General features: G+C 33.1%; 1 protein-coding gene across 1 annotated transcript in view; it reads left to right on the forward strand.

The window, feature by feature from the left end:
• LOC126827067 (dynein axonemal heavy chain 3) overlaps positions 1-12703 on the forward strand; it is a 63467-nt gene that overhangs the window by 26351 nt on the left and 24413 nt on the right. Inside the window, exons 35-53 of the mRNA XM_056102208.1 lie at positions 471-709; positions 1274-1423; positions 1892-2108; positions 2501-2614; positions 3394-3543; positions 3928-4104; positions 5628-5766; positions 6447-6637; positions 7218-7313; positions 7544-7735; positions 8028-8161; positions 8425-8587; positions 8942-9124; positions 9635-9793; positions 9910-9981; positions 10419-10619; positions 11375-11530; positions 12063-12158; positions 12284-12388. Of these exons, the coding sequence (XP_055958183.1) occupies positions 471-709; positions 1274-1423; positions 1892-2108; positions 2501-2614; positions 3394-3543; positions 3928-4104; positions 5628-5766; positions 6447-6637; positions 7218-7313; positions 7544-7735; positions 8028-8161; positions 8425-8587; positions 8942-9124; positions 9635-9793; positions 9910-9981; positions 10419-10619; positions 11375-11530; positions 12063-12158; positions 12284-12388 (2934 nt within the window). The remainder of the gene's footprint in view (positions 1-470; positions 710-1273; positions 1424-1891; positions 2109-2500; positions 2615-3393; positions 3544-3927; positions 4105-5627; positions 5767-6446; positions 6638-7217; positions 7314-7543; positions 7736-8027; positions 8162-8424; positions 8588-8941; positions 9125-9634; positions 9794-9909; positions 9982-10418; positions 10620-11374; positions 11531-12062; positions 12159-12283; positions 12389-12703) is intronic.

Consider the following 12703-nt stretch of genomic DNA (forward strand, 5'->3'; position numbering starts at 1 on the left):
TCTTACTTTATATATGTATGTATTGAATGTCTATGAAAAAACTTGATTGATTCAATATCATTATACCTATTAGATCTTTTCATATTTATATGTTTATGATTGAACACAATGTAAATGAATGCACTTTCTTAGATTGTTTTTTAAAATCATTTTTTGATAAGACAAAATAAGATATATTATTAATCATTAACAAGTAGATTTTAAGTAGATTTTGATAAATTATTAAATTTGTTTAATTTATGTATAAAAGTATTTAAGCTTTGTCAGGTACTAGTATTTAAGATTTTATAAGGACAGGAAAAATGAGCAATTGAATATAGGTAACATTACAGAAAATCATGATGTATATTAGATAACATTACAGAAAATCATGATGTATATTAGATAACATTACAGAAAACCATGATGTATATTAAATAACATTACAGAAAATCATGATGTTTATCCTTGTTTTGTTTCTTGTCTTACAGATTAATGATCTCATCATTAACACAGTGGAAACAGAAAAACAACGATATTTCTTACAAAGATTTTTAACTCGTGGAAAACCTCTTCTATTTGTTGGACCGACTGGAACTGGTAAATCGGCCATAACCAATAATTTCTTGTTAAATCTACAAAAGGACAAATACGTCATCAATAATATCAACTTCTCTGCACAAACTTCAGCCAATCAAACACAAGATATCATATTCTCCAAGTTAGATAGGTAACAATAAATATAGATAACATTTTGACTATGTCTTGTATCAATGCTAGCTTTAAGTTTGGTCTAACAAGCTTGCAGAATGAAATGGTTTACAAATTTTAATTTCTGAGTTTTTGACAATATTTTCGTGGTTACACTGACAAATGAAAAAATAGATATTATATGTTAACAAGACCACAATTGAAAATATTATTTCTACGTATTATGAATTTAGAATGTAATGAATAGGACCTTTATGTTCCTATGTTGTAAGATAATTCCTGTAATAAGTTTAAATTTGAATTTAACCCTTTGAACCCATGCAGTTGGATTTCTCTTGTTTATGGTTTAAGTCCAGACTGTTGGTATGACTGGCACAACATGGTAGAAAATTGGAGATAAACCAGAAAGCAAAGTTGTACGTTGTAATTTCCGGGCAACAACTATCACTAAATCCCAGTGTATACGCTGTGAAACATTCAGTGGTCAAAGGGTTCAGACTCACATCCAAAATTTATGTTCTGACAATATGATCAAAAAAGGGAATCATTTTTCTCCATTCTTTTTTTTTTCTCAATTTTACAGACGTAAGAAAGGTATATATGGACCAGCTGTAGGCAAGAAACTTTGTGTTTTTGTTGATGATTTAAATATGCCAGCTAAAGAAAAATATGGTGCCCAACCCCCCATAGAGGTACTGAGGCAGTGGATAGATCATGGTTACTGGTTTGACAGGTAAATAATTCTAACTTGATATTCTGTTGATTGGGTGTACTGTTCAATAGATGGGGTGTGCTATTCTTTAGATTGGGTGTGTTATTCTGTAGATTTGGTGTACTATACTGTAGATTGGGTGTGTTATACTGTAGATTGAGTGAGTTATTCTATTAATTGGGTGTGATATTCTATTAATTGGGTGTGATATTCTATTAATAGGGTGTGATATTCTGTAGATTGGGTGTAATATTCAGTAGATTGTGGGTGGTATTCTGTAGACTGGGTGTATTAATCTGTAGATTGGTTGTACTGTTATGTAAGTTGAGTGTGCAGTGCTGTAGGTTGGATGTGCAGTGCTATAGTTTCGATTTACGGTATTTTCAGTTTGATTAAGAAAAAAACAGACATTTCTGTGGTTTTGATATTTGTTTCATAGACATTAAATATCAGAGACTTTTTATTATATTTATTTTTTTTTGTTCACAGAAAAGACACATCTATTCTGCAACTCGTTGATATAATAATGGTGGCTGCAATGGGTCCCCCTGGTGGTGGTAGAAATAATGTTACACCCAGATTTTTACGCCATTTTAACATTATTGGAATTGAAACATTTGATGAAGAAACCATGAAGAATATTTTCTCACCAATTGCTGACTGGCATTTTAAATCATTTGAAACTTCGCTACGTAGATTCTCCAGGGTAAGAACTAACACTTTGAAAAGGAGAATATAGGCATTGAAATATAGCTTGCATTTTTATGAATGGATACAATTCATTTGGGTAATTAGAATATAGGCATTAAAACTAAGTTTGCATTTTTATGAACTGATAAACATCACCTGAACGGATCGCTTATTTGCAAATTATATGTTCTTGAATGAAGGCATACACCTTTCTTTATTTTGATGCTATTATGCTTATAAGACAATACAATGAAATTAAGGTCTTGCAAATATGATGTTTAATTAAACATGTTTTGAATAGGATTTTGTTTAATTAAGCATGTTTTAAATAGGATGTTGTTTAATTAAGCATGTTTTAAATAGGATTTATTAATGGAAACAAACACATGTTGATATTATTTATTGTAGATTGTAGTTGGAGCTACTATTGAGATTTATCAGAATGCTATAACAACATTCCTACCAACACCATCTAAATCACATTATCTGTTTAATCTGAGAGATTTCTCTAGAGTTATACAGGTAAATATTGTCATACAAGAACTTATTGTGTCATGAAATTAATGTGACCTGAAGGGGGTCAACATAAATGTGCATTGAAATAAATGTGATCTGTTTTCTAGAAATAACAAATGGATGCCTTCTTGTTAGTTTAACAGTGAAGTAATACCAGTTTATGCCATCATTTATATTAATCCCATCATTGTTATTAATCCCATCATTGTTACGAATGCCATCATTACTATCAGTGTCATCACTGTCATCATTGTTATGAATGCCATTTTTGTTTTGAAAACCATCAATTTTATAGATACCAACATTATTATCAATATCGTCAGTATTATTATCAATAACTTCAGTATTATTATCAATAACATCAGTATTATTATCAATAACATCAATATTATTATCAATAACATCAATAATATTATCAATAACTTCAGTATTATTATCAATAACATCAGTAATATTATTATCAATAACATCAATAATATTATCAATAACATCAGTATTATTATCAATATTTTTATCAATAACATCAGTATTATTATCAATAACATCAGTATTATTATCAATAACATCAGTATTATTATCAGCATCAATATTTTTATCAATAACATCAGTATTATTATCAATAACATCAGTATTATTATCAGTATCAATAATATTATCAATAACATCAGTATTATTATCAATAACATCAGTATTATTATCGATAATGTCATTGTTCACTAAATTATTTAATCAAATACTGCATAAAGTGTGTATTTCTTCATTGATCTTGATACTGTATATTTTAGGGTATTTTATTGTTAAAACCAGACGTTGTACCAGAAGGGACAGAGGGAGCTCATAAAATCTCCCGAATCTGGGTACATGAAGTTTATAGAGTTTTCTATGACAGATTGGTGGATGATAAAGATAGGAATAACTTCTATAAAATGATCAAGGTGAGATGAGGTTTACTGTCAGGAATCAATCCCACAACCCTACGCATGGAATCCATCCACCTGTTTTGAGTGAGCCAAAGTGAATTCCCCACGACCAAGTCAGTAGGACGTATATTTAAACTTGAGACACCACAGTACAGAACAATCTAGGCATCCCTATATATGAATAATCGCATTGCACAGCACATATTATGTACATCCCTGCTACATAACAGTACACACATTTTTGGATATGGCGGCCATTTAGGGCAGAGATCTTTTCTCGAAGTGAGTAGATAGTTCTCTGTGTGAAGAAGGTTAAATAGTAAGACTACGATTAAATTTTTAATTTTAATTGTCCAGATAAAATAAGTTAGTATTCTTGTGATATTTTTCTCTTTACAGTCTTGTGTAGAGGCACATTTTAAAGATAAATTCAATGCCTTATTTAGTCATCTAGCAGAAGCCGGTAAAGTGGTAACTGATGACAACCTGCGTAGTTTACAATTTGGTGATTTTATGGGTAAAAAGGCAGATGAGAAAATTTATGATGAGATATTAGACATAGAGGAATTAAGAGAGGTAAGACTTTACTGTAATATACACAAATGTTGATAAATAAAAGGTGTTATCAGGTGTTTTAGAAAGAATAAGTATACACTGGCCCTGGCACAACACTGGTAAATATTTACAACTAACTGGAACGACAGTTCATCAGACTATGCTCAAAGGTAACATCAGAACCACAGGCCTTTGTCACTATAGATGACATCTTACTTTATGACTGGACAAGGTCTGAAAATTGTCAGGTCTGAGTCAAGTGTACACCTGGTACAAGTGTATTATAGTGACAAAAACATCAGGGCCAGATCAGGTGTATAAGCAAGGGCGGATTGGCCCGAAGGGCCGGTCGGACAAAAAATGAAAAAAATAATTTTGCCCAATTCATCTAAAAAAAACTTTTTCTGCTGAACATTATTTGGGTGGTATTGCACCGGCCATGGAGCGATGATGATCATGTTGTATGTGGCTGGTGGCTTTAACGGGCCGCCACGCCATCACTGGAGTCTGGAATGGATTGGTATAATAGACTTTCTGGGCTGGGTGTGGGCCGGAATTCGGAACCCTGCAATGGGGATTCCGAATTTCATCCGAAAATTTCATCGGATTCACCCGACACTGTCGCCCGCTAAGTCACCTGCACCCTGTTTATGCGGATACGCCAGAAACGTCTGCCGATGGTTCGTAACTCCAAAAAAAAAAATCAATTTTAAGGCCTCAGCAAAATTTGATGATAGCTGGTCTGCTGGCTGAATATGAGTGCGAGACGATTTCCTAAGGCTGTTGTTAAACATTCCTTGACATTTTTATTAATTCGTTATTTTCAGAGATCAAATTACAGAATTTGGATGTCGAGGAATGTTCTCAAATTGCCGGAAATGGCCTCCCATTTCCAAAAATTCAAAACTTTTCTCAACTAGTCCCATTTTTTAACCAGTTAAATAAGTTAATTAATAATATGACGATATGATAATTTCACAGGTTGATGGTTGTAAATTACATGCAGGTCGGGCGTTTGGCCTAAATTAATCGATTTATGAGATACATTATTTGACATAGATTATAATCAGATATGCCACCAAATCGCATATTTGGGGTTCATTTTTCAAATTTTTCACGGGGAAAAGCCCCTGGATCCCCCCCCCTCCGCCCAGTCCAGGCTCCGAGGTCAGTAAAAGGGGCCACTCCGACACGGGAGCCTGGGCTGGTTCCCTGACCCAATCCGCCCCTGTGTATAAGTGTATTATAGTGACAAAAACATCAGGGCCAGATCAGGTGTACTATCATGTTAATAGTAATAAAAACACCAGCAGAGGCACCTTAGTGTAACAGGAATATATATAAGTTTGTGGCACAGATTATTAATTAAAGAAATCACAAAAATGAAATGGAGTTTAATATGTCTTAATTTTTGGTACCAACCAGGCTAATGAAGATGGGAAGAAATCGCAGGAATGGAATAAGAAATCTACCAGAATAGATGAGATATGAACCACACATATTTAATAAGATGATTTAGGTTGTTTGTTTTTGTTATTTTGTAGACTATGGAGAGATATTTAGAAGATTATAATGTAATGACTAAAGCTCCGATGGATTTAGTGATGTTTAGATTCGCTATTGAACATGTGTCAAGAATCAGTCGTGTTTTAAAACAACCAAATGGACACTGTCTTCTAGTTGGTGAGTTGTTTTAAAGTTAGTTCAAATAGAATATTTTAAACAAAAGTGAAATTGTCAAGACTATGTGCTCTCAAGATTTTAAATCATTGTAAAACAAGGGGTAAGTGAATGGGAAGCAAAGGTTTGTTTTTCGTCATGGGTTTAGATTTTTTTACACCTTTTCTCAGATAGAAAAAATCATGTGGTTTTCATGGTGCTCATACAGTGACAAATATACTGTGGTTCAGATAAGCCCAAATCAACTTTAGCATGTTCTTTCTACAAAGCATCTTCCCCCAAGCCCAAATGATATACATATTTGGGGATCACGTGGCTAAGTGGGTAAGACGCATTGGCCAAGAAAGTTCATCTGCATTTTCCGGCGTGGTTCTCCCTTGTCAGTGATGCAGGACGGAGGGACTGACAAGGAAAGCTGTCTAGTCGTTCGGATGGGACGAAAAACCAAGGTCCCGTGTACACATTGGCGTGCACGTAAAAGATCCCTTGGCAGTTGGAATTCGATATAAGAGTAGGTCGTAGTGCCGCTGTCCGGGCAAAATTTCCCTCTTAGCGCACTGTATGGTGTATGCCCGTCTTCATTAGCCCAGGTTAGGAGCAGAACAGTAGACATATTTGGTTTTTGTGCACCCATGAGATGTAAATTCTATTCATCTTATAAAAGCATGATATATCTGTTTTAGGTATTGGAGGCAGTGGTCGTCAGAGTGCTACAAGATTAGCAGCATTTATGGCCGATTTTGAGGTGTTTCAGATAGAAATAACTAAAAACTATACAGTGACAGAATGGAGGGATGATTTACGTAAGATGATGAGAAGGGCTGGAGATGAAGGTGTGTCAACAGTCTTTCTGTTCGGTGATCATCAGATCAAGGTACATAATATACCTGGCTAAGATTTTCTTTCAATAGAACCTGATATAAAATCAGAAGTTTGGTCTGTGTTTCTCTGCAATAGATCTGAATTTGAGTAAATTTAAGGATGTTTTTGGTCATCAATAACTACACTTTGTTTGTTCACTTTGTCTATTCACTATGTCTATTTCCTATCCAATTTAATGTGCTGCTCACTATATCCATGGTCTACCGTTCTATCCTCCAACTATCAACTATCCACTTTGTCTATCAACACTACCCACTTTAGCCATTAAATTTATCTTCAACTATCCACTTTTACTATCAACTACCCACTTTAGCAATCAACTATCCACTTTGACTATCAACTATCCACTTTATGAACTTTATCTATCAACTATCCACTTTGTCAATCAGCTATCAACTTTGTCTATCAACTATCCACTTTGTCTATCAACTATCCACTTTGTCTATCAACTATCCACTTTAGCTATCAATTTTATCTATATGCTATCAACTTTGTGTATTAACTGTCCACTTTATCTATCCACCATCTGATTTATCTTTTTTCACTACAACATGTTTAAATTTGTATATTAGGATCAATCTTTCCTGGAAGATGTGAATATGATATTAAATACTGGTGATATACCTAATTTATATGAAAACGAAGAAAGACTGGAAATCATAGAAAGGGTATGTACATTGCACTGTTTTTATTTCCAGAAAAGGTTGACATTGGGTGCCAGGTTTAGATTATTTCCAACAATCTTGACCTTCGATTTAAAAACAAAAAAGATAGATGATTGAATGGGTGATCCCAGATAACAAGTGAATGCCAACATAAGATATAAAGATATACATATGTAATAAAATTGTTATTCTATATAATAACTATATAAAATTAATGATATACTATTTTTCAGATGATGGTTGTATGTCAACAAGAAAATGCTCAGATAGAATTGACGCCGTTAAATATGTATAATAAATTTATAGAGAGAATGAGAAGAAACCTCCACGTTGTTTTGGCCTTTAGTCCAATCGGAGATGCTTTTAGAAATAGGTTAAGGATGTTCCCATCCTTGATAAACTGTTGTACCATTGATTGGTTCCAGGTAGGTGGACATTTAATTATGGAATGTAGTGTACATCATACATTGAATGAATTTATTATGAAATTATCTAAGAAACTTAGTTGACTATGAGCCATTGTGTCTGGAATAGAATATCAGTGTGAATTAAACTTGTTGTTTTAAGTGCATTCTTCATCTAAGTTGGTTTAAACAATATTTTATTCACGAATTTTACAGAATTAATGTAATAAATATAGAATGCGATAACAAACTATATCTTGTCGGGTAAAACACTGCAGAATTAATATGAAATGTACCATAATTATTTTTTTAGGCATGGCCAGAAGATGCATTGGAATTGGTGGCTAATAAGTTTCTAGATGACGTTGAAATGACACAGGAAGTCAGAGAAGAAACCGTTGTTATGTGTAAACATTTTCACCAAAGTGTTCGAGCTCTCTCTACAAAGTTAGTTGATCATAATTTTTAAATTCACTTTGTACATATTTTTATAACAAACCTCATAAATAGACTAGATTTGTTGCTATGATGTCTTTAAAAATGTAGTTTTGAAAGTAATTAACATTCCCATCATTAATTGTGTAGAAGTTTAGGATTTTTTAAGCTTGTTAAAACGTTTGTCAAGAAAGTACCTTGATGTCTGATCATTCATGTGTCATGGAAAATCAACAACAAACAATTCTTTTTATAACTCTTTTGTTTTTTTACAGATATTATGATACCATGAGAAGAAGAAATTATGTAACACCAACATCATATCTAGAACTTATTAAAACATTTAAAAATCTGCTCAATAAAAAAAGATTTGAAATCCTCACATTAAAGAATCGTTATATGGTTGGTTTAGAGAAACTGGAATTCTCAGAACAACAGGTATATATTTTTGATTTCTAAGATCATCTTGTGTCAACAAAAAAAATATCTAGTACTGTTTGTTTCTACATGTAGTTTGTCCTTTTGATATTAAATACAGGTTTATCAAGTCACTAAAATCTAAGTGACTTGATGAGTTGTAGAATACCTGATATCAAAATGGACAAATCTGAGATTATATTTCAACGTAAAAATGGAAAAACATGTCAATCTGAATAAATTGAAGCAATATCTCCTTTATTTCAGTAAATATCACTTGATATACCAAACAAATTATATTAAATCTCATGTGAAATACATCATTTGAACTACAGTAACCTTCATATGTATTAAAGAGACTTTTTTATATTACAGATCAGTGTTATGCAGACTGAGTTGGTTGAATTACAACCTAAACTGATAGAAACAAGTGAGGAAACAGAGGAACTGATTGTTATAATAGAAGGGGAGACAATAGAAGTTGAAGCTAAGAAGAAACTTGTAGAAGAAGATGAAGCTGTTGCCAATAAATCAGCTGAGGAGGCCAGATCTATCAAAGTAAGTTACTCTGTTGGACAGAATTTCAAAGACTATTATATGATTTAAATTTGATACGAAGATTTGTACAGATTCTGGTTCTTTCTGGTGTCTCTAGATATTGAGAGGAGCTTTACAAATTTTCGTTTCTCCGGAATCTCCAGAGTGGTCCTTTTGTCAGTGGGGCAGGACACTGGGCTAAATTTTCCTCATAGCACACGGAAGTGATGTCGACGACAATCGACATCATCAAATTCCAAGGATTCTTTTATGTGTATGTCAACGAGTACACAGGTTGATCTGGTTTTTATCATAGCTTCCGAACATTTGGACTTTTCTTTCCTTTCCTTGCCAAACCTTATGTCCAGACCTACTGGCCAGGGTAAATCTCTGAAAAAATCCTGAGGAACTCAGTGTATTATTACTTAAATGATAAAAATGTGCCGAGAAAATTATGGCAATTCTATTTGCAAGCTGATTTCTTGTTTATTGTCCTATTATTCTAATATGATTGTTCTTGTATTTTGATAGATTGAATGTGAAGAAAAATTAGCTGTTGCTATGCCAGCTTTAAATGCTGCTATTGCTGCCCTGGATACGTTAAAACAAAATGATATATCTCTTGTCAAAACTATGTTAAACCCACCACAAGGAGTTAAACTTGTCATGGAATCTGTCTGTATCATGAAGGTAACCAAATTTATTAATTTTTTTAGATATCCTCTTTTGACAGTTATTATTTTTCAATCCTAAAACTTCAGAAAAAGATTTGCACATGCTGGTAATCCTGTTTCTATTTTGTAAAGGGTATAAAACCAGAAAGAAAGACTGATCCTAGTGGTAAAGCTATAGAAGATTATTGGCCGGCAGCTAAAAGGGTTTGTATTTCTTTAATACATTAACATCCTACCAATATAATAAGCTTCTAAATATAGTCAGTTTGATTTGATTATTATAAAACAAACAATTTGGTTAGGTAGAGGGCTGGGAGACCTGTGAAAACTTTAAAAATTCAGGTTGTTCAAGGTCATTTGTGGTGCTTATCTTGACCCCAACCTAAAAAAAAAATCAAATTTACAGATTTCATAGAAACAGAATAGTAAGTGAATTTTTATACTGTTATTTAGAGGGGGTGGGGTGAGGGGGGGGGGGGGCTAGGGCCCCAGCCTGGATTCACCAAAGGTTTTGACAGTCAGACATATTTGGAGAGTACAAAAAGGATGTATGTCATCAGATATTATCTTTCTGTTCTCCCATAATAGTTTTAAAAAGAGTCAAAATTTTGAAACTAGAATTTTGTATTTTTTTAATTCAGATGTTAAATGACATGAAGTTTTTAGATTCATTGAAAGAATATGATAAAGATAACATTGCTGGTTCCATCATGAAGAAAATACGAGAAAAATACACATCAAATCCTGATTTTGATCCAGCTATTATAAAGAATGTGTCATCAGCTTGTGAAGGTTTATGTCGTTGGGTCCGTGCTATGGATATCTATGATAGTGTTATAAAGGTATGTTGATTCTTTATTTTAATTTAAAGATAACTTATCACTCCCATCAGGAAAGTAAAAGGTTTGTACAATTTATAAATGAACAGTTAAAATGTCAATATCTCGGTTGTGGATTGGATATCTGTCCCAAATTTTTCTAGTTCAAACTTCCCAGAAAATTCATGGCAAATCTTACAAATTAAATATATATGCTTGAGAAAATAAGCTGGACCGGAAAACCCTGTAGAATTTTTTTGAGATTACTTTAGTCAAAGTCTAGCCCATATAAAAACAAACCATCTGATTCTATCCACCCCAAAACCTCAAAACCATCTGAATTTATTCACCCCAAAACCATCTGATTCTATCCACCCCAAAACCATCTGATTCTATCCACTCCAAAACCATCTGATTCTATCTACCCCAAAACCATCTGATTCTGTCCACTACAAAACCATCTGATTCTATCCACTCCAAAACCATCTGATTCTATCTACCCCAAAACCATCTGATTCTGTCCACTACAAAACCATCTGATTCTATCCACTCCAAAACAATCTAATTCTGTCCACCCCCAAAAACATCTGATTCTGTCCATTGCAAAACCATTTGATTATATTTAACCGTACAGAAATTTAATTCTATACATCCAAAAAATCATGTGATTGTATCAAATATGTAAATCAGTCTACTTAAAATCCTATAGAAAATTATATGCAAGTGTAAGACGATGTGACTAAATAAGCACATTCATTGATGTATATTATTTAATTCAGGTAGTGGCGCCAAAACAGAAGAGTCTAGCCACAGCTGAAGGAGTTTTATCAGAACAAATGGCCAAGTTACATCAAACCCAGGCTGAATTAAAACAAGTTACAGACAAATTACAAACATTGAATGATCATCTGGCTCAAAAACAAACAGAAAAAACAGTAAGTATAATATTCATTTAAAAATAACAGTATAAAATCTAGCTCCCATACACGATTTTTAGGCAACTAGCAATGCTGTTGAATTCCCAGAGATATGTGTAAGCCTACATGCAGTTGGTGGGCAAGGGTGTTAGGTGTTACGTTTTCACAAATCTGCATACCAGCATTTTGTGAGATCACATGATATTTTATCTTGTGCTGATCTGACAATCAAAAGAGCCGATATCCTTTGCTGTTGCAAAGACATGCACATGAGACGTTTTTAATTGTTTTTAGCAATATGTTGACAATTAAAAATCGCTTAAAAATTGCAAAAGAAAATACTGTGTGTGCTAGGTTGTAGGGCTTTGTGAATAATTTACATAAAGCTGACTGAATACCGGTAGGCACTTATAATGTTATAACATCAGCAAAGCTATAAGAGTATAACAAAAACTGCTGATTATGTAAAATTCCTAATCAAAAGTGGTGTTCTAAGAATGGATGATTAGATATCAGGTAAATTGATTTTATAATGATTTATATTTTGTAGAATCTAGAAGAGAATATAGAATTAACTAAAATAAAGATAGAAAGAGCAGAAAAGTTGATAAGTGGTTTAGGAGGTGAAAAAGTTCGATGGACACAGGTAAAGACTTTCGTGATTTTTAGCTTCCAATGTATCCTTTAAAAAGCCCCATTATTATCACAAACTATTATTTTGATTTAATGGTTTATTTATATTTTGATTATTATATTTTTTTTTGTATGCAGAATGTCGAAACGTTAACAGAAACATATATGAATATAGTTGGAGATGTTTTACTATCTGCCAGTGTTGTTGCCTATTTAGGACCTTTTATTCTTGACTATAGACAGGTAGGCTAGATTATTTTTATATTAATTTTGCTAAACAGAGTGTCATTGTATTAATTCCTGCATTTTGTCAGATAAAACACAATTTATCAAATTGTCATGACATTCCCCCCTGCTGAGACCCTAAGATTGTATTATTCAAGAAACGAAATATTTGATTATGGTCTGAGCTTCTTAGTCGTCTGACTACACCAATGTGAAGATCTTATTTGTTCAAGCAGGGAATCGGCAATACTCCCCTAACAGAGTAGCAAAGGCTGGACAAGATGGATCAAAAAGCTGATGCATACAGAGAGAGTAGACAAAAATAGAAAATCT

This window comes from Patella vulgata, chromosome 7 (assembly GCF_932274485.2).
Source record: "Patella vulgata chromosome 7, xgPatVulg1.2, whole genome shotgun sequence".
Lineage (NCBI taxonomy): Eukaryota > Metazoa > Mollusca > Gastropoda > Patellidae > Patella > Patella vulgata.